Source organism: Larus michahellis, chromosome 1 (genome assembly GCF_964199755.1).
Source record: "Larus michahellis chromosome 1, bLarMic1.1, whole genome shotgun sequence".
NCBI classification, from domain to species: Eukaryota; Metazoa; Chordata; class Aves; order Charadriiformes; family Laridae; genus Larus; species Larus michahellis.
The window spans coordinates 126657567-126679551 of NC_133896.1; the positions used below are offsets into that span (position 1 = coordinate 126657567).

The window sequence follows — 21985 nt, forward strand, 5'->3', positions numbered from 1 at the left end:
TTTTTTTTTTTTTCAGTGTATTCTGTTCTTTTGGATTTGTTTTCCGGTCTCTTTTCACTCTTGGAAAAGAGGAGAGGTACAAATATTAAAAACTGCTAAAGGAAAAATAAAATCGAAAATATACAGCAGGCACATACAGTCCGTAGAATTTCAGTCTATAAAATGAAGATGCACTTGTTACTTAAATAAAACATAGCAAAGTGATTTGTTTTGGTTTTTTTACGGTAAAATGTCTAAAAATACCTTGAGTTGCTGGTGTCCCCTTGCCTCCTAACATTTTCATGGTCATGCCAAAGTTGTCAGGGTCTCAGGGGTGTGAGGGAGCTGGGCTGGAGCCATGCGTAAGCTTTGTACCCTAGGTAGGAGGGGGAGGCATAGGTGGGTAGGGAAGAAGAAAGGAAAAAAAAAAATCCATCTTGGGGTCCTTGTAAAACTGAAGTGCTTAAGCTAATTTGAAAAACATGATTGTGTTACTTGACATGGTGTCAGGTTGTTGTTACTTCTTAATCCGTTTTACTATTTTTCATGCACACACTGTCTTTGCATGCTTTTTTAAAGACCATATATTTTGCCCAGGCTGTAATCATTCCGGGCTTATTGCAGCAATAGCTTTGAGGCCTGTAAAATAGGAGTTGTGCTGTTTTATGAAGTGGGCTAAATTGATCACTAAATTTATATTTGTCTCTTGGGCTTACAGCGTTACAAAACATAGAATATGTAGAAAATGTGGCCTTTCAGAACACCAACTTTAAAATATGGTTTGGGGTTATTTTACTCTTCACATTCAAAACATTTCTGAAGATGAAAGATTCACAAAAAGTATGTTTTGGAAAGTGCAAGTACCTTGAGAGGAGGCGAGAAGGGCAGTGAAGCACCTCTTCTGGTATATGAGATAAGGACGTGTTCTACTCATTTTAGTCATTTTGCTTGAGCTATGATAATAAGCTTTTAGGTTACAAGGACACATTTTATGATGTTTATGAAACCTAACAAACTTTTACATTATGCCTTTCTAGATTTGTAGGAAGAATAATGAAAACTAAATACCTGGTTTTATGTTGTACGTCCCAATCTGGGCTGAGGTGTTGGAGCAGGGCTGTGTCCCTGCCTTCCATGTATGCAAACTGGCGTCTGGGCTTAATTAGATCCGATCATAGATACAATAAGGGAATGGTTAGAGTTAGAAGAAGGGACCTTGAAGATCATCCAGTTCCAACCCCCCTGCCATGGGCAGGGACACCTCCCACTAGACCAGGCTGCTCAAAGCCCCATCCAGCCTGGCCTTGAACACTGCCAGGGATGGGGCATCCACAGCTTCTCTGGGCAACCTGTTCCAGTGTCTCGCCACCCTCACAGGAAAGAATTTCTTCCTGAAATCTCCCCTCTTCCAGTTTGAAGCCATTACCCCTCGTCCTATCACTACACGCTGCTATGAAAAGTCCCTTTTCTATAGATAGCTGTCTGTACGTATTTCAACTGGACTGTCTTTCTTAGATGTAGCTTGGCTTCCTTGGTAAAGGAGAGAACAAAATAAGCTTTGTATTGGAAAGGAAATTTACCAGCGGTGAAACATGGCACTGTTTAATGTTTCTTTTGCCCTTCTTTTTTAAAAGCAATACTGTATTTTACAAGATCCTGGAAAGAAAGACATGAATAGTGGGTTGTTTATCTTATTTTACTCGCAGCTCTACTCTCCGCTGCTTCTTGCTGCCCTTGTCCCGGCGCGCCCCTGCCATCCCCGGGCTGCGCACACCTCTGGCCGCCCCCGCTCCCTTGCGGAGGGAACCCGGTGCTGCCGGGCTTGTGTTCAAAACAAGCCCCAAGGGTTTATTTCCATGCGCGTTTTAACTTATTTTGTATTACTACTACTATTATCGCTAAACGCGGTTAGGGAAGGGGCCGAGGCCTGCCCCTCCCCGCCGCCGGGGGGCGCCCCCCCGCCGGCGCTGCCAAGGGCGCAGCGGCCTCACGGACCGTCCCGTCCCGTCCCGTCCTGCCCCGCCCCGCCCCGCCCCACCCCACCCCCCCCCCCCCAGCGCCTCTTCCCGGCTCCCCGCACCGCCGCCATGCTGGCCTCCCGCGGGCCGGCCCTCTGCACCGCTCTGCGGCGGGCGACCCCCGGCGGCCTCGCCTCCTTCCACTGCTCCGCCGGGCGCCGCCGCCCCGCCCGCGTGGCTGTGGTGAGTAACGGCCGGGCCGCGCCGCGCCGCGCCGCACCGCGCCCCGCCCGGAGGAGGCCGCGGGCTGGGCTGGGCTGGGCCGGGCTGGGCTGGGCCAGGGGGCGGGGGTAGCCCGGGGTAGCGCTGCAACTCTGAGGAGAAAAAGGGGGTTTTACTGCCTGGCTGTCCCCATCCGCCCTCAGCCCCTCTGCTGGCGGCGGCGGCGGCGGCGGCGGCGGTGGCGGTGGTGGCGGTGGTGGGAGGGCTCGACGTGGCGTCGGGCCGAGGGAAAGGCTGTCCCGGTGGCGGCGGCGGCAGCTGGAGGGCCGCGGGAGAGGCCGAAATGGAGAAGATAAAGCTGTTTAGAATCGAGTCACTCGCAGGAAGCCAGACCACGAGTCTGGCTCGTAAGGGAGAGGGAAACACGTAAAAACTGGCTTCTGTGTAGTTGTTATTGGCCTGGAGTTCAGTTATAAAGAGCGGGACTTGAAATAATTTATAGTGTAACCGGGAGAGGTCCTGGCGGCGTACAGGAAAATATTTAAACTGGGTTCTGCTCTCCTGCAGGAAGGAGGTAGAGCATGTTAAAAATACAAAACAAAGCAAGGAGATGGAGGAGCGACAGGTTGCCAAAGGAAAATTCAGGCTGTAGATAGCGTCCCAAATGGATACACAGTTCTGGAGCTCAGTCTTTGGCGCTCGAGCTGTGCATAGTCTTGGCAGTATAAAATGTAAAGAAACAAGAAGGCCTTACCTCCATGAGGAGATCTGGCTCAGGAATGGGCAGAATGCCAGGCCAGATGCCTAAAAGGTAACTTACCAGGAATGCTGTTATTTTAGCAAATCACAGTTTTTTAAATAGAGAGTGGAAAACAAATATTACTGTTGATATTAGCGATGGAAGTTTCTGATCATGGTAGAAGACACATTTATGACCAAGCAGCTACTGAGATAACAGAAGAAGATGGTGTTTTAGTACTTTGGTTTTGGTGAGTTTCAAAAACATTTAAAAAGTGTTTCTTACAGAAGATAACTTTAGCACAGTTCCTTGTATTCAGTCTAAATTAAATAGAAGATGAAATTAAAAGTTGGAAAGTAGAAGGCGGCTCTTAAATATCAGAGCAGCAAAATGGTAGTTAGGTTTAGCACAGACGGAGGAACATCCATGGATCTTACTCATTTGGGGAAGTGGTGGTAGGATGTCGTGCCTGTGAGAGCAGAGGACTGGCTGGTGTGTTCTGAAAGCCCCTTCAAGTCCAGCGTTTCTAACTAAGACAGCTTCAGTTGCGAGTTTCTGTTCGTGTGTCTGTGATTAAAAATTTTCAAGCTTCTAAAAACAGATAAAACCAGGAGGGAACAGAGTGAAGTTAATAAATGAACTCTAACTGGATTTTTTTTCTTTCAAAACAAACAACCAAACAAAAAAACCCCACAAGAGTTCATATATGTACTTTCAGGAACTAGATAATCCTTTGGATTTTTTTTGGTTTTGTTTTATTCTTATAGTTGCTTTATTTCTGGGGTTTTAAATATTTTTTTTTTCTCCTTTCTTCTACTTCGTGAAAGGCTGTTTCCACCCACACAAGGATAGCTGATTGCTTTGTGCTTTTTATTCTCCAGTGTGTATAAACAAACTGAAAGTATTATTACCATGGTAATAAGGAAAAGTATGGCTAATATAGCATAATTAAGTTAAAAGTGATTTAGCTATTGATCTCTGATGCGGATTGTAAATACAGCAGCCGGTAAGGTAGTTTATCCTAAGTGCCAGCTCAAGGTGCACTTCTGTCCCACTTCTGTTTGATGTGCATCTGGATGAGAAGGTATTTCACACAGATATAGACACTTCATAAATAGATGTATGACACTCAGAATAACCCATTGTGTGCACAGTATAAACATACTTAAGGATATCATGTCATTTTATTAACTAACCCTGAGGAATAAATGCACAAGTCAATAAAGAAATATTAATTATTTCTGAGACCTGTCTGTGATGGGTGGCTATAAATAGGAAATGCCAGTTCTGCAGTATGTCAAATGGCAGCACTGGTGCTAGTAGTATGATGTTGACTGGCTTAGTTGCTGAGTTCTTTTTTTGTTTAGAGGGTGGAAGGAGGTTTGTTGTTGTTTGGGTGGGGTTTTTTTAATCTTACAAGGCTTGTGAAAGATCCTGCAGGAAGTTTTGCATCACCTGAAATACTCTCTTGATTTTCTTTCTGCAGGTCCTATCTGGTTGTGGTGTCTATGATGGCACAGAAATCCATGAGGCCTCAGCGTAAGTTGCTTTATGAAACTGTAGGCTCCAAAAAACTCTCCTTTACATTACAGCAGTCTGTTGAATTCAGTTTTGCGCTCTCTGGCCATCAGAATTGCCCTCAAAGATGTATGATAAAGCTTCACAGTTTTCTCACAGCATAATTGGGAGCTCAGGCCACGTTCTTGCAGCACTTTCTGATTTTCCAGAGATGTAGCACAATGCATGCTGCACCAGAGCAGTGAGTTGGAGAGTCTTTCCTTCAGAAACAGAAATTCAGAGTTCCAGAATCAATCTCAAGAGAGTTAAGTAAAGACTTCATTTCATAATCACTTTGAGTTTCTGTTCCTGGGGCTAAGTCTAATACGAGAATTGTTAATGCTCAAGCTGAATTATTAACTCTTAGTGTTAATTGCTAAGAGACATTTCACCTAGACTGAGATTAAATGGATACATAGGTATGTTAATCATGGGACTCTTCCATAACACCTGGGGACTTGCAACGAGAAAGGAAGTTTTTATTGTTTGTGGTTGCCTGCATAAGAGCACTAAAGAAAGAAACTTGTCTCTAGCTTACCTGATCCTACCTCCAAACTGACTTTCTGTTTTGCTTTGCACTTCAGTGTTACGTACAGGGATTTTGCTACTACGTGCTCAGTATGCTTTGGTAGGACGTGCGTTTTTCCTCCTCTTGAAGTGGTGGAGTATTTGTAGCAAGGCTTTGGGGCCAGGTAAAGCCTCTCTTACAAGGTTTTCAGCACGTTTTATCTCCATTTTTGTAGCATACTGGTGCACCTTAGTCGTGGGGGAGCGGAGGTTCAGATGTATGCTCCAGATGTTCCTCAGATGCATGTCATTGACCACAGTAAAGGGCAACCAGCTGAAGCTGAGTCAAGGTAAAGTCTGTGTTTAATGTGTTTCCCATGACTGCTGAGCCTCAGTCTCTTAGGCATTCTTCGGACATAGCGTCCTGTAACTGCATTTGTAGCACTTTGCTGACTGGCTTTGGTAGCTTTATGCTAGCTGGTATTTTGATTGCGAAGAAAATATTAAACTTCTGGACTTGGTTATATACAATCTTTTAATGCCTGTGTTTCTCACTAGTAGCATTTCAGAAGCATTGATAGCTTCAGTTATTGAGTACCACTGGTTTTCTTGCTTCCTCCCCCTCCCCTTTCTCTGCCAAAACTTACTTTATTCTCTTCTGTGCACAAATGCTTAATTCATCTCATTCTTTTATTTCTGGTTCTTCAAGGAACGTTTTAGTGGAATCTGCAAGGATTGCTCGTGGTAAAATTGCAAGCCTGGCTAAGCTTACTACAGCAGACCATGATGCTGTGATATTCCCTGGTGGATTTGGAGCTGCTAAAAACTTGTGAGTGCCAACTAAGCGTTAGACTCCTTGACTAAATATTCACGATCAACTGTTCATACTCAACTGTGATTCCCACAATAAAATCAGGAAGCAATAAATGGCCTTATTTACTACATATGTAGCCACTGCTTAATAAGGAAAACTCCTTTCAAAGTGTTGGAGTTAAGTTGTGCTGTTCATGGTAGTTTCCAGTCACAATTCTTATTGGCGTTGTCACATTTTAAATTTTTCAAAGAATGTTGGGAATTCTGGGGTTTAGATAATGCACAAGAATCCTTTTCCCCCCAACCTTGTGGTGATTTTTTTGGACCTGACTGAGGGAAGTGAAGGTAAAACTTCAATAGTTCACGTGTTCCTAATGTTATTATTGTGTTTCTTGTCTGCCTACCAGAAAGTCCCCTCTTGCATTAGTAATGATAAAACCGACAGCTAGCTCAAAAAAAAAAAGTGTTAGCCATGCGGAATACTAATTATCTTGTTATTGACCTGCCATTTTCTTGGCTTTGAGAAACCTGAATGTTATTTCCCTTTTCTTCTTAGGTATTTTTCTTGAAAACGTTGTTCTTCCACTTCCCATTAATCCTAGAAAGCGGATTTGATAATTCATATTTATAGATGTTTATATCAAGTAAGGAACTTTCTGACATACTAAAGCTTTAGAAGTGAGTCATTTTGGCTAGACCATTCATGATGAACTACAGGCTTTTTCAGCCACCTTTTAGAAGCTATTAAGTTTGTGATGACCCTTGAGAGAGCCAGTCTCAGGCAGATAGGCATCACTGTCTTGTAGGTTTATACTGAGGTATGTATGAAGTTTCTTGTTGTGGCAGATCTACCTTTGCTGTTGATGGGAAAGATTGCAAGGTGAACAGAGAAGTTGAACGTGTCTTGAAAGACTTCCACAAAGCAGGCAAACCTATTGGGTACGTATTTTAGTTGGAGGGGCATTTGTTTGGTAGTGCGAGCATGGAGACAACATATGTTTTGTTGAAATGTGCAGTTGTTATTGTTGGAACTAGAAAAAGCATCTTCCGTTTTGTATCAGTTGTAGCTTATTTTTTAAAATGTGTTTTTCAAGATGTGTGTGTGTGTAGGTGTTTGTCAGAGCAGCAGCTAAGAAAATGCTGAGTGGAAGTTGCCTTGTGATATCTTCCAGATTTGTAAGACCATGTCCAATTGAATCTTTTCAATGATGACCAAGTTTTGAGAGTGCCATTGTAGAATTGCTCTTATAATTCCTTTTGTTGCAGTCTTTGCTGCATTTCACCAGTGTTGGCAGCAAAGGTTCTCTCTGGTGCTGAAGTAACTGTGGGCCATGAAGAAGAGGAAGGTGGCAAGTGGCCTTATGCTGGGACTGCAGGAGCCATTAAAGAACTGGGAGGAAAGCACTGTGTGAAAGAAGTAACTATATCCTTTCCTGTTAATTTCCATGTTGAGAGACAATTTAGTGATGTGTCCTTACAGTAATGAATACATGCAGGACCTATGCTCTTTCACTTACGGTGTAGTGGGAATATACAGTGCAGAGCTGATAGCACATAATACAGTGCATGATTAGAAACATGGTCTTCTGTACGCAGCTGTGTAGTTAAAAGTCATTCTCAGTCATTGCCATAGAACTCCCTTGGACACCGGGGAATGCAGTAAAACGCTGAGTGAATTTGCACATAAAACTGGCATGGGTTACAGTTGGTCAGTTGTCTTTTCTTTGAGATTTTTTTTCTTCTTTTCCTGAAGGATAATGCTGTAATCAAACTGTACTCAGAGACATTTCATATGTTTTCTTGTGTTTCTGAGTGTTCCCACAGATTGCTGTCACAGTGTTTGTGTTTTGGCAAATGTAGCTTCTAGTATCTTGGATTATAGGTTGCAGCTGTCTTTACAGCTGGACGGTATGATTTATTTGGAGTTGCTTTTTTTATAGGACGGTGGAGTTGTGAGATTTTGTCAATGATGGGTTGTTTCGCAGACAGTATCTGCAGGTGAGACACAGGCTGTCTTTTCCTTAACTCCCTTTCACGAAGCTCACGTGGATACAAAAAACAAGGTGGTGACTACCCCAGCATTTATGTGTGAAACAGAATTACATAATATCTTTGATGGCATTGGGGCCATGGTGAAGAATGTGCTAAAATTAACTGGCAAATAAAAAAAAGAATCAGAAATGTTTAAATTTAGGGTGTAGTATCAAATGTAACATGGACCAATGGAAACGTTTTCACCTGCTTGTCCTGTTCACACTCTAATGAATGCAGATGTGAAGCTGATTGATTCCCAGCTGCAGGGTTTTCCATGCCCTTTCTGAGAGAGGGGCCTGCAGGAGGGCTTACGGAGTACAAGCAGTCTGGCCTGAGACACGGAGGGAGCATTTTCTTGAGCTTTTTCAGCTGGGGAGAGCTGTGCGGAGATATTCTGAAACCAGTCCTTCCGATACACCAGTGTCACATCATTTCTGTGTGGGCCAAAAGAGACTAAAGGCCCCTTCAGAAGCTGAGATGTGTTGTAAGGATATAGGAGATGCAGTGGCAGTATATTCTTCATCCAGGGTATGGATGAAGAATGGGAGTAGAGAGGAATTAGTGCATGGTTCAAGGTTTATGTGCTCAGGCCTGTATCTGTGAACAAAAAGCCAGGATCAGCTGTCAAGGAAATAGACCTCATCCACATCTTAATTTAGTTTGCTATTAATTAAAAGATTATTGTTTTGATTTTCCGTTTCAAAGAATCCTGTTTTCACAAAGGACCCGTTCTGAATATCAATCAGCAGCAGGATACATCTTAACTGTCACAACATTAGCATTTTGAAAAATTAATCCATTGGCCCATTGTCGCTAAAAAGGTCTTGAAATGAAGGAGAAAATACCCGCTGATGTGACGCACAATTTTTAAGGATAATATCCATATTAAAGTAGTAGCATGACTAGTAGTGGATGGAAAAAACAGTCTCAAATTATCCTCACTTTCCCTGCTTTAGGGTAATAAAGCTTTCTCCAAAGAAATATTATTGAATGTCTGGAATAACGATGTATAAATAAATTAATTTCTGCCTTTATCTCATCATTCTCCCGTCGCTTTTGTTTGACAGCTGCATTTGACAACTTAATGCTGGTTGATACATTCTAGTGGTTTTTCTGCTTTTCAGTTCTCTTCATGTCTTTGGGACATTTTTTCCATATAGAATCCAGCAGAATCTCCTCCCCCCCCCCTTCCAAGTTACTTGTTACCTTTCTGTTCAGCAGGAAGCAACATTTCTCAAATTAAACAAGCAAGCAAAATGACACCCCTTACCTTGTATTAAAGTTCCTTTTACATGACTGAAGAGACATGCTGAAGAGAACCCATACTTCTAAGGGACAATTGTGTGCTTTGTGAATGAAATCTATGAACCTTTGATTCGGTTGGAGTATGGTAAATAGTGTCTATGGCTGAAGTCTTGCTAGGGATGTGGAATGACACTTTTTTAATTGAGGGGAACAAAGAGGACGAATGAAGCTTGAGTGCGAGAGGTCAGCGTGCTCGGCTTGCTCAATATAGGTGTTCACAGAATAAGCTTTTTTGCTTCTGGAGCCTCTTAGTATGTGATTAATTTTTTGTCACTAAAAAAAAATCATGTTTGGATTTAGAAGATCTGAATTTGTACACCCAAGATGGCACTCTTTTCTTGGGTGGTTTCATAGAGCTGCCTTGTGCAGATCACCAGCTCCAGTGTGGTTACAAAGAAATCATACACAGAAACCAGGTCATCGTGGTACCGAGCATGGTTCATAAAGCGGATGCTGGGCATAATCTGAAACTTTTTTGCTGGTGCATCAGATTCTTCATGAAATTTTCAGTATCAAGTTGGTAAGAAACAGAATTTAGAACAGTGCCTCTATGTAATTCACTGCAGATACTCTCCTCCATAAGCTTTACTTGAATGTAAGTGGACGTTTATAATATCAATTTTATACGCAGAGGCTTAGCAGAGTATGAGAGGTCATTGTTCATATAAAACGTAACAACATTTTAAAATGCATGACTGCCCTACATCTGCAGGAGTTTTAAATTTGGTAATATAAGAAGGTATCACAAAACAGAGATGGTATTGAAATCCCTGGAGCAGAGGGAGAACAGCTGCTGCCTGTGTTAGCGGTACCATCATCTGCTGTAAGGGTGGTCTAAATTGAGCTCAGCCCTTCCCATCGGGGACTGTGAGTTAAGTCTTTCCATTAGCTCCCCTCGCCACAGCAGGTTGTGTGTATGTATTTAGGGTTTCTCATATCCGCAGTTCCTACTAAGTGCAGCTGTGGTGGCATAAAGCTTCCTTAGATTCTGAATCTTAAACTCATGCGTCCTGAGGAAAAAGATGGTTTTCTGAAGAGGTTGCCATTATCATGCAGTGACCATCTGTTGCAAGTTGGATGCTAGGTCATCCAGATGTTGCCTCTTTTTATAGCCCTCAGACATTCTTTCTTGAATCCAAGTACCCAAATAACGAAGACTACTAATAATCTACTGTGTACCTTTCTATGCAGATGCAGTTGTCATCATGTGGATCCCTGACCTGGTGGCTTCCAGGTTGGATTATCGCAGTAGCACATGCTTAGAATCAAGTATGCAAATTGAAAAGCTGACCTAATTTGACATGACATCTCATCTGCTAAATAACAGCAATACTGTAAAAAGGTGGTCTCAATATCAGTGACTCTTTGAGGGCTAGGGCTGTTAAGCTGTAATGGGAGTAACCAAAGAACCAGCTCCTCCTCAGTGCCGGAAATGGTTTTAAAGGTAGTTGAAAAAGCAAGCTACCCATACAGTGTTGTCAGTGCTGGAAGCTTGGACATTTAGTGGGGATGGGACAAACAGATATGCACTGACAAAAAATTATTTTCAGAAGCAATCACATTTTAGAGCATCTTTTACCCTTTTTTTTCTCATTATTCAGAGATAACATTTTTTAAGGGAGAAAGAATCATGTACCAGAATTGCCTTTCATTTTTTTTAATTCTCTAATTTCACAGTAATGTGCAAAGTACAAACCTTTGCTACACATTAATAGAAGACCTTTTAACTTTGGTGGAAGATACAAGATTGTTATCTTGGCTTTTAGCCAGTGTAAATTTGGAGGGAAATCCCATATGCATTTAGAGATTAATAGAGACATTTGTCTGCCAAGTTGGGTTTTTCCTTTCCTTCCATAGGGCTGTTTGGAGCTGCTGAGTGGTTTGCTAGTTTCAGCCGAGTGGATAGAAGTTTATGATTAATGTTTTGTTAAACGCTATCAGAAATAAAAGGTGAAAGAATGTGCATTCTTCAAGCATCCACAAGGAGGCATGCAGTATTTGGCTTATGGATCCTGCCGTTTTTCATCGTCAGAAAGCATTTAAGAACTTTGTCCTACTGAAAGGGAGTGGTAATAAATGCCCCTCCTGCTTGTGTTGATTTTCCAGTGATGTGGTGGGGTGAACTTGTGGGGTGTGGGGAGGAGTTGTTACCTCTCGCTTGTGTTTCCACCTGCCCCGTTTTGCTCTCATTGATGCTTATGCACAAAAACCATTTTACAAAGTGTTTCACTGCAGATTGTTGCAGTGTTCACAAATTTGACAGCGTTTCCTTTTTCTTCTAAAAGCAGAAATGAGAGGGATTGAGATGCGCTTTTCATTTTTGGCCTCGGGTTTGTGTCTACAAGGGACATGTTTTGGATGAATGAGATGCCAGCAGGGGGCACTTGGTGAACAATGTTCCGTGCAGGTTTTCACTTACCCAGGCACAATATTCCAGCTGTTGTTTTCTCTATGACATTGTTATGTTGACTTTTTCTCGCATAGAGGGAATCAAGCAAATACTGCTTCCTATTTGTTTAACAAAAATAAACAGGAACTCCAATTCTGTCATAATGAGTGCCTTTGTTCCACTGTCTTGTTAAGACTCATTTCTTCAACACAATGACTTCTTTATACCCCTGAAAGTATAATATCAAATATAGTCACATTAAGCTCTAAAGCCTTCCTGTGATATAGTTATCACTGAAAAATGAGGAAAGGTGTAGTATAAAGTCATAAAAGTACACAGTGGGTGGGGTTCTTTGTTATTTTTTGGGGGTTGGTTTTTGCTTTGTTTTGTTTTGTTTTTGTAAATAAATAATGCTATTACAGCCAAGGTGACCTGAAAACAAGGTTTGTAGGGAGGGACTTTTACTAGGCCAATTAAAATACTCCTGGAAGGAAACACAATGTTTCTTGAAGGGTCTGTGTGTTTGCAAGCTAGCAGTATCTTACATATGTGTGGATACATACTTTTTTTTTTTTTTCCCCAGAGTGTGAGGTTAGATGATCTTCCATCTGCAAATAATTGAGAGTTGCCTGCATTCCAGGGCTTGAGTCTTTTGTTTGAGTTGTTTTTCTTCCTCCTTCCTATGTATTGAAGTGTCTGAGGGGAAACTTGCTTATTGTATGGGTCAGGCTTTGCCCTCAGAAGAATTAAGGAAGTGATATTTGGTTATCTTTTCCAAGGTGATTTCAGTGGTGGTCAGAATTTCTGCGGAAAGAGAGAGAGGGGGAAGAGAAGGGACTAAACTTGGACAATCCCAGACGCTGAAACAGATTTGCAAGGAGGATTGTGTTACCCATAGCAATGTGATTTTGTGCTGCATATTTAAAAATAATCACCTTCAGTATTTATTTTCGGTATTTTTCAGTACCCTTTGTTCAACTGCTGAGTACCATGCTATGTGAATATTATCCGATATAACAGTGGAAATTCTGAATCAAACGTATTACGTTCATTTATTGTTGATAATCTGTATGGGCCATTTCTCCCATATCAGATGGAACTGAAAGGAGCTCAGCAGAAAGCATTAACCAGTTAAACTGGCCTCACTGAAAACATATATAAAAATTACAAGATGAGCAAACTAACTCCTTTTTGTTTCTTACCAGCATCACTGTCAAATGTGAAAAAGCAAACTTGCTTTCACAGCCATTCTTTTGCAGGAATAATGTACAAGGATCTCTTAAGAATTTCTTTAATGTAGCAGATTATCAGCCTATGCTCTTGCCATATGAAATACGTAGGCGTGGGCCACCAAGGTACTACAAGTGAGAGAAGTGGAGATTCCACCTTCTTAAATGTGTGAATTGTTATTGTGCTCCTTAGTTCTCAAAACTATCCCTCTTGTTCACGCTGAAACTCTGGAAAACACAAGAAGTATGTGCTGCTCATCTTGTGCACATTGAGTGAACTTTAAGACATACGTTTGCTGTGTTGTCACCCAGGCAAGGAAGGACAAATCAAGGTCTGCTAGTCATTCAAACCTTCCCTTGCAGTCTCCCAGGAAAATGGAATGGCGGTCATATATTACTGCTGGGAATGGCATTAACTACAGCTCTGGGAAAATATAATAAAGAGGGAAGTTTAAACATCCCAAGTGGTGCTGCAAATCTGAGTCATAAAAAAGGAGGATTGTAAGCAACATTTAGAGGTCATCCAGTCATCTTCCCCCCACCCTTCGTTCCTCCTACCTTCATCTGCTCATGTGCTTACTGTGATTCATGCCCGTTGACACAGGCAGGGAGAATCCCTTCTGAGGGTGAAAGAGGCAGATGACGGAAGGAATTGGGCATTCCTCGTAGGCACAAGCCAGCACAGTGCCCGCTCTTAAACGTACAACTGGACTGTCCCCTTTCCACAGCAGTGAGGCTCTGTTCTAGCCCCGCATGCCTGCATAAAGGTATTTATGTAATTTTTCATTTGCTTGCCCAAGAAATTTTTGCAGCTGCATAGTCACACAGCTTGCACTTGTGAGTGGAGGTGCTCACGTTGTGCATGTGCCTCAACACCTTCTGAAAAGTGGAGGGCTGCTTAAGTGGCTATTAGATTTTTCGAAGTCATACAGTCCTTGAGATGACGGCAAGCAGTTCAGACGTTTGGAACTGACAGACCAGTATAAATTCCACCTTTTGGACTTTCTGATTGTGCAGGGAGCCTAGCCTAGTTCCTACTAGCTAGTTCCTACCTAACTGTAGGAACAACTGGAATACAAATAAAGATCTCTTAGAGACCAAGCAATTGCTCTCATCAGGTTTTTTGTTTTTTTTAAAGTTTTTATTTTTAATCAACTTTTGTTTTGAAAAATACATGGCATCTGAAACAAACATTTGGAGGGCACGATGCAAAAAGACAATCCCAGTATGTACAATTCTTACATTCAAATCTTTCTGTGAAGTGGGACCCCAGCTGTTAGCTAAGCTGCTCTGTACCCAGGGTAGCCGAAGTACCAACTGAGCTTCACTGCAGCAGCAGCACGGGCTGTGCACGGGATTTTGTCTCTCCTCCCCACCGTAGAGAAAGGGTCCTTTGTTAAGAAAGTCAAAGGTAACTATCTCCTTTACCTCAATGGATACCATTTTAAACTCTATTTTATTCTGTTCCCTTCCTTGCAAAAGCAATCCTGTCTTTCCTTTGGAAAGAGGGTGGAACTGTTCCAAATCAAGACGACTTTATGGGCGTCCTGATGAGTCACTTCCCTCTGCTTGGGGCTCAGCCAGAAGGAGTGAGTGCGTGTCAGTCACCGCTGTTCCCCAGCCCGGGTAAGGAGTTCTCCAGATGCTTCTCAGTTCTGTAATAGGTTGGTTTGGAGCTGCTCTGGCCTGAAATGAAACTTGGGCACTTTCTTGATACTGTTGGTATACACAGGATCCTTTCAGTCTTAGTTTTACACAGGACATCTATGCTACCTGAATTGAACGTTTCCGGAACTAAACCCATTTAATTTGCATAGGTATCAGTTACAATTATTCTGACCAGTTTTTAATTCTTTTTTCCTCCAAAGCTACCGTTTTTAAAGAAGTAATATTGTCACAGTAACCATTTCTTATTGCGCAGTTGTACCTTAAGAATCCAGCTTTTGCGCAATGACCCCATTTACCTTGCTGTGTTTCACGACAAAAAGAGAAAATAATGAATTCAGCCTTCTAAAGCGTTTGGCTTACTTAGAAGTGGATTTTGTAATAATACATCACTTCCTTCCTCTATGTTGAACTTCCATCATCTTTCTCAGTCAGCTTCATCCTTCCGCTGAAGAACTACGGCATTTCTTGTAGAAAAAAACATTGTTACTGATAGCCCATGACACTTAAGAGTGAAAATAGAAGCTAGAAGTTCCACAGGCTCAAGTTTCACAAGGTTTCCATCTTTACATTTCACAAAATGCGAGCGTCTTCCTACTTCCAGTTTTTATCTGACGCAGAGGGTAGTTACCCCTTCACCTCCTTTCAGTTCTCTTCAAGGACAGCAGATGAGATCTTAGGCAAAAGACCTCACTAGGGTCAATTATAATGTGACCTTGTAGTTTTGCGAGTCTTTTATCCTGTCGTTAAAGCAAAACCACAAAACCCAAAATAAAATATTCATACTGGCAGCACTAGAACTTGGCTCCCAGAAACAAATGAAAAAGCAGACCTGCCACCTCTGAGTTTTGCTGCCTTTGGTTTTGTGGAACACCAAAACGCGGGACATAAACACCTAGCGCTAGGTCTGTTTTCAGCTATTGATGTTTCTTTCCCGTGGCTCTGGAACGGTTGTCACGCAAATCCTCCCGAGCGCTTCTGCCCAGCGAGGTCCTCTGGTGAGCAAAACTTCCCAAAGAGAAGATTGGTTTCCCTGGTTACAAGTGCCAAACCGCCAGTGCGACCAGGAGGTGGAAAGCGAGGGGAAGCATAGCCAGGCATGGCGCATCAGCAGGGATTCTGGAGGAAATCTGACTGTGTCCTGAAAAATTAAAAAAGAGAAAGGTGGCATCTAACTGGTGGCTTGACAAGAAGTGTATTTGAAGTTTGTGTGATATATTTTACATGAATGCATTGATGGAAGATTGTTTGTAAAATCATGTGGATTTTGGCTCATTTTCAAAATTCTCCTTTGTGTGTGTTTTTACCATCCAGAAAAAACAGTCTGTGACAAATCATTTTTCCTCCTTCATAGAAAAGGCACAGACGCTCAGTAACAATGAATACACTTTCCTTTTCGGGATGACTGAGAATACTTGTTTAAAGTCCTCGTAGAACAACAACAACTAAAGGAGTGTAAAATACGTTATCATTCCACCTACTTAGGGCCTGAGGTAGGTGTTGTGATTAAGAGTCCATGAGTAATGGTAATGAGTATTAGAAAGTCTAGGCCACAGACGCTTAGGTGGTAGCAGCACAGTGTACCACTATTGGTACGTAAGCAACAACATGGCCACAGGGCACAGATTAGCCTTGGCACAGATGGTACCTGCAACCCGTGCTGGATGTAGTGCACAAGTCAAAAAAGATTTTGAACCCCTGACTTTAGCAATAGAGAAATTTTTCCTGTAAGTGTTTAGGTCCAAGTCCTTCTCTGGGAAGATCAGCCTGTATATTGTTTTCTCTACCAATTCTTCGGCTGTTCCTATTGCTGTGGTATCAGCTCTCAGTCGGTTGCTGCAGTTTAACTTATTGCTGGTAGGGGTGCTTCCTCCCCCTCTTCCTAGAAGGAATATGCGGTATTAACGTGTAAAGAGCGAGTAAACATCGGGTAGCCCTCAGTAACGCTTTAAAATAAACGTAGGCTTATAGCAAGTCTCCTGCCCCCTTGTGACCACTTCCAGGCCTAGGCCCTTTAATTTTTCACAGAAAAAATTTAAAACAAGTTTTGATCGACACAGAAGCAGTCTTGCAAGAAACCCAGAGTGACAGTAAAATTGGGCTCTTTAAAATAATGAGGAAAAATAATCAATCCAGCAACTAAACAAATAGAAATAAAGCAGAAGTGAAACAGATCAAAACTGGTTCTGTTTTATATAAAAATAATAACTAACTACTGATCTGGTTATGATGACTGCAAAGTGTGGGAACTATTTCTGCATACAGTGTCTTTATTCTCAGCATGTCATTTAACTTTTCTAAGTCCCTTCCAAAATAACGACTAATACAAAATAGATTCTCTTCCTCCCTTTCTTAAGAAATCACTGAAAACAAACAAACGAACAAAAAGGGAGCTGTGGCTGATGATTTTCTTTAAAAGAAGTTGACAACAGAAAATATTTTTTCCTTTTTGAAAAAATTATGTTTCAAAAGTTAGGCTTTGTTCTTTCCTCCATCCCCAAGCCCCTGGAAATCCAGCAGTACAAGAACCTTCAGGTGTCTAAAGTGCATTATTCACTTTGTTCCCCTATAGCAAAGCTGAAACACTCCCCCTTGTCCCAAACACTTTTTTTTTTTTCAATGACAGTACCTTTTCATGGTAAGAAATAGTTTATATTGAGGAATAGTTGTCAGAAAATTTTTGGCTGAGTCAAACGTATATACAACTATAACTATCTCCTTTAAATACAGCCTACTTACCTTTTGGTTTTGAGAAACTTCCATTGCTACTGCATTAAAAAGTTTGATCCTTGATAATTTCTTATTTCTTGTGAAAGGTGACAGCCAGAGATATTTTAGCTCCTGTTCTGTTTGCTTTTATAACATTATAGTTTGGTGCTGTCTCACTGAAGGCACATGATACCATATTGAATTTAACTTAATGTTTTTTAAAGACCTTTAAGCCAGCTAGAGGAGCTATGTTAGGTCTAAAAAGGATATTTCCTCTAATTTTTCAAGTTGTTTATTGCTCATGAAGTACAGAGCTGTTTTTTTGTGTGTGGTCATGAGATAAAACACTTGAACATTTCTCTTCTTTAGTTTCTATTTGAGTTTATTGCTGATTAATCTGTCTGTAATGTTGTATTGTGGCTGAACTTACCATGTAATATAATTATTGTCATGTAATGGATTATATCTTTCATCAACAGTGAGTAAAATACAAATTGCAGCTATTGATCTTTATATGACAAAATGTTACGGGTTTGATACCGATTTAAGATTTAGTAGAGCTCATAGAATAATTTGGCTTACAAGCAGGATTTTCCTGGGAGAATTTACTGATGATGGCATGTCAGAGCTGGACAGCCCTTCTCTATTGTATTCACTCCAGAAGTGTTTAAAAATGACCCTAATGTAGTTACTAATCATTACTCTGTAATGATTAAACCTAGACATTAGCATCTGCACTATACTTCAGAATTGCCTTTGGATGAGATCTACTTTAATTTTCCCAGAAGAGCTCATGTGGAGCCATTAATCGTGTATTTTTAGAATGTTTATTACCATATTTACCCAAAAGGATCACCCAAATCTCTTGATCTGGTATTTCAGTCATACCAAGGCAATTTACGAAGGCTTTACCTCACAGAACCGAATGGCTTCCACGTTACTTGGTTTTTATTGGTATTTTATGGCGCACATAATGGGGAGTAGCTTTATGGACTAGTGACTGCTGGCATTTCAGTATTCTTCTTTCTGTGCTCTAGGTCTGTCTTAGTGTTGAAGATATTTTTCCCTGTCTAGGACAGCTATATTTTGCTAGACTTAGTAAGAGAGAAAAAGCACCGTAAGTCTATTGGACTTTCTCTATTCAGCATATTTTACCAATCTTGCAAATTCAAATTAAAGCACTGGATAATCACTTAGACGCTTAGCAAGTTAAGGAGTGTTGCCTTACCAGAAGGGAAAGGTGGCTCCTCAATGTTAGGTGGAGCTGGAAGAAAAACCAATAATCAAAGTTATTTGTTTGAGCCTAGAACAGAAAAAGATAATTGATCTAAGTTTTTTTTTTCTGAGAAAGAATACATTTGTCAAACAAATTGACACTTTAAATATGATCACAGAATTAGATCCGAGTAAAAGACACCTTAGTGCTCCCAAAAATTAGATGATGAAAATATTTTGATTCTGCATTTTCAAAACTTTTTTTTCATTCTGAAAACTGCAACATTTCACTTTGAAATTTTCTGAAAAAAGTGTGTCACTTTACATTTTAAAAACATTTTTCTCTTGAGAATGATGTGCATTAAAAATAAGATATTAAAGGGTTTATATTACTTAAAAGCAAAATTTTTCTATTTTAAGCAGAATTAAATGTATGTTGTTGACCATAATAAAAGTTTCCAGTTGATGTATTCAAGCAAAACACCCTAAAAAAACCTATAATTTGTTTCAACCTGTATCTCCTTTTTTTAATTTGCTTTTTCAGCTGGTCAAACCCAATGCCCCATCATTCTGCTGGCCATGCTTGTAGTAATTCGAACATGTTAGCTCAGTTGTTTGCCATTATTCAAGCATGTGTTATGGTCTCACTCATCTTCCTAAGGAAGAAAAATAATAATTCATGTTGCATGTGTCCAGCCTTGCCACCAGACCAAGATCTTCCAGCTGCAAGGGAAAAGGTAATTAGCAACTGCCTGTCTTTCATCTTAAAGGGTGTGTGGCCTGGACTTTGGATCCAATTGCTAGAGTTGAAACTAATCTTGCTTCACAGACCTAACTGCAAATAATGAAACAAACTCTCCTGTTCCTCCGGGACAAGGTCAATTCAGGACAGTACAAACTCATAAAGAATCAAATGCTTGAAAGTTGGGGAGATCACATTATGATCACATAATGACAATAAACACGTTATCATTACTGTCTTCTGTGAGGGGAGGGGGAAGAGGCAGATGGCTTGCCTTCAGGAATCCTGCTACTTCTATGGATGTACTGTGCTGAAGCTTCACAAAGATGCAATTTTTTTCCCCTTCTTACTTATTCTTCCAACAAAAGCAAGGAATAGAGTGAAACTGAGTGAAGATTTGCTTTAAAAATGGAAGTCATCTCAGTCAATGGCCATATATGGCTTGTCAACAAGAAATGCTGCCCTCAACTCCCTCCCTCTGAACAAAAAAAAAAATCTTACCTGATACAATGAGATTAATTTTAGATTTCTGTGTTTGTTTGGGATGATCCCCAGTCTGTTTGTAGATGCACGTGTATACATGCGTGTCCAGTAATTGGACATTGGAAAGCTTTAAGGAAAAGTTGCCGTGCTTCATCTGGTCCAAAAAAAGACTAGTTCTGCCATTGTAACGTTCGTCCTGGAGACCCAGCGAATCATTTCCCTTGTCAAAAAAGTGCACTAAGACAGAGTGCCCTATCTGCCAGTAGAGTATTGAATTGGAAAGAATCAGCTCTCCGGGAGAGGTAGTGGTGCAAGGCAAAATGACAGTGTCTCCAACAAACGCATGGCACGTTGTGTCTGCTTGACCTGGAATAAAAAACAAGACAACTTTCTCAGTGCCCAGCAGAGCTAGGGACACCAGGTTTCCTATAATTTGCCTTCATCGCGCCATTATTGCCCCTGCTCCTCCCCCTTCTTCTGCCCCATGTCCTCCTGCTCCCAGCCAGGCAGGAGGCAGCATGTGCTGTGCCAGGACTGAGGGCCCTGGCTGCTCAGTGCCCAGCCAGCTGTGCAGCAGGACAGATGTTGCTGTCTGCAGGTTGCCTTCACTTTGTCAGCACGGGGGCTGCCTGAACCTGTCTCCTTAGCTGGTGATTTTGCTCCCAGCTTCTGGGGATCTTAGTCTTTGAGATCAGATGTCGGATTTAATTTTAATTAGTCGGTCAGTTCACAAGGGGAGAAGGGGATGCAGGGAAGTGAAGATGGGCAGACGTGATTAAGCAAGTCTTGGTTTTGTAGGAAGTCTGGCTGAAAAAAGGAGAAGCGTGAAAAGGGTATTGTATCGGTAAGAGAACAGTCCTGGATGAATTTGGTCTCCCCCAACTCCCGTTGCTCGCCTATCAGATTGTGGCTCCTGATTTGTAAATAACGTGCTAGAGGCCCTGTCTCCCTTCCCCTGGGACATCTTCCAGAGGGTCTGACCAGAACGGAGCCTTTTTCTGCTGGTCTGTCTCTCTGGGTGCACTCAGGGCTCTTGCTAACACCTGTCCCTGGGTTTCTCATACTCTTTGGTATTCATATTCATATTTGGTATTCATATTGGTACTCATAATGTTCTTCCCACTTTAACTAAATGACTTCTCAAAGGGCTCGGGAAGACGGATACTTTACATGGGTGGCCTGGACATGGGGCAGAGATATAACCAACCATACCAACCAATTCCGGCACATGCAAGAATTGGGGTGAGGGTAGCCTGCTGGTGAACAGGCAAGCGGACAGGCAGGGCAGGAAGCCAGATGCATCTCACTTATACACACTGTTCATTTAATAACTTTCATACTAATTATTTTCATAAATTCTTCCAAGATAGTTGAAAGTACGCTGAAACGTGCACAAACGGGGGAGTCTGCCACTATAACGTAGAACAACTTACTAAATTGTGGTGTTGCATTTTCTAGGGGAAGACTGGGGTGTGGGAGAAGGTTTCTATGCATTTATAAAGCATAGACAACTATGTATCTTCAGCACAGAACGGGGGATTAAATTAACACTTTGACCAAACCTGTTTCATAAAATGATTTTATAAATTAAAATGCAGATGAATTAATATGGGTGGAAAACTTTCAGCCCCACCAGGGAGCAGAACAAAAGCAGCGTGAATTTGCGATTGAGCCAGGAAAAAAACCTAAAATTCACTGTGAAACAACTCCATCTGTTTTAATGGCCAAAGATCTGTGAAACATAAGGGGTAAGTAACCAGACTAAATGTGGAAATAAGAGTTCTTGGATGCAGTGTGGTTATTCCAATGTTCTAGGCCTACACCAGCACTGTGCATACACTGGGCTAAAGACCAAAGAGAGCCCCAGTTCCCCCTTCAAGTCACTGTCATCAGCCAGGGCTCAGCTTGTTTCATGGTCCAGCCTCTCTTTCCATGTTAATCAGTGTCTGTTTTGAGGCTTTTTTGTGTCACACTGTGTCCATCCAGACAGACAGAAAAGCAGAAGGAAAAGTATAATTCAGAGAGCAAAATTGCAGAGCCAAGCAAGTGTCTTGAATTACAACTCTACCACCAAACATCATCTTTCCCTAGGTTTTCAGGTTTTTCACCGGAAAATCCCAGCTCACTTTTTCCCAACAATGTGGACTTTTAGCTGGAAAAACCACATTATCCCCAGTGCTATTTCTGGTTGCCAGTGGAAGGAAACTCCGCTTGCTGTGTTGAGAGCTCAACCATTTTCAGACCGTATCAGTCACTGTCCAGGTTTTGCTTCTCAAGCGGAACCTGAATCACAACAGTATCCCAAAAAGGGTCTTATTTTATTTATAATAAAGCTCAGCCTCCGCTGTACCGTACCCTTACAGCCACAGCACGTATGACCCTGCACTCCCCAAGGAGGTTGCCTCAGCCCTGCAATGAGGCACATACCCAGGCAGGGCC

The 21985-nt window shown here is 41.6% G+C and overlaps 2 protein-coding genes across 2 annotated transcripts in view; one reads left to right on the plus strand and one right to left on the minus strand.

Annotated features, from left to right (window-relative positions):
* The first annotated feature begins 1948 nt into the window (after positions 1-1948).
* GATD3 (glutamine amidotransferase class 1 domain containing 3) lies at positions 1949-8843 on the plus strand. The gene is made up of 7 exons (XM_074603203.1): positions 1949-2180; positions 4385-4437; positions 5199-5312; positions 5672-5791; positions 6622-6714; positions 7042-7198; positions 7812-8843. The coding sequence occupies exons 1-7, from the start codon at positions 2067-2069 to the stop codon at positions 7938-7940; spliced, it is 780 nt and encodes a 259-aa protein (XP_074459304.1). The 5' UTR covers positions 1949-2066; the 3' UTR covers positions 7941-8843.
* A 4866-nt stretch (positions 8844-13709) lies between these two features.
* Positions 13710-21985, minus strand: part of LOC141749546 (ICOS ligand-like) — a 36338-nt gene continuing 28062 nt past the window's right edge. The window contains exons 4-6 of the mRNA XM_074603217.1: positions 19565-19912; positions 18335-18370; positions 13710-15538 (exon numbers count right to left, since the gene is read on the minus strand). Coding sequence (XP_074459318.1) covers positions 15435-15538; positions 18335-18370; positions 19565-19912 — 488 coding nt within the window. The 3' untranslated portion in view covers positions 13710-15434. The remainder of the gene's footprint in view (positions 15539-18334; positions 18371-19564; positions 19913-21985) is intronic.

Coding starts and splice junctions, on each gene's coding strand:
- GATD3 (XM_074603203.1), top strand. CDS start 2,067: ATGCTGGCCTCCCGCGGGCCGGCCCTCTGCACCGCTCTGCGGCGGGCG. Junction 6,715..7,041: donor AAAGCAGGCAAACCTATTGG/GTACGTATTTTA, acceptor CTTTTGTTGCAG/TCTTTGCTGCATTTCACCAG. Junction 7,199..7,811: donor ACTGTGTGAAAGAAGTAACT/ATATCCTTTCCT, acceptor ACTCCCTTTCAC/GAAGCTCACGTGGATACAAA.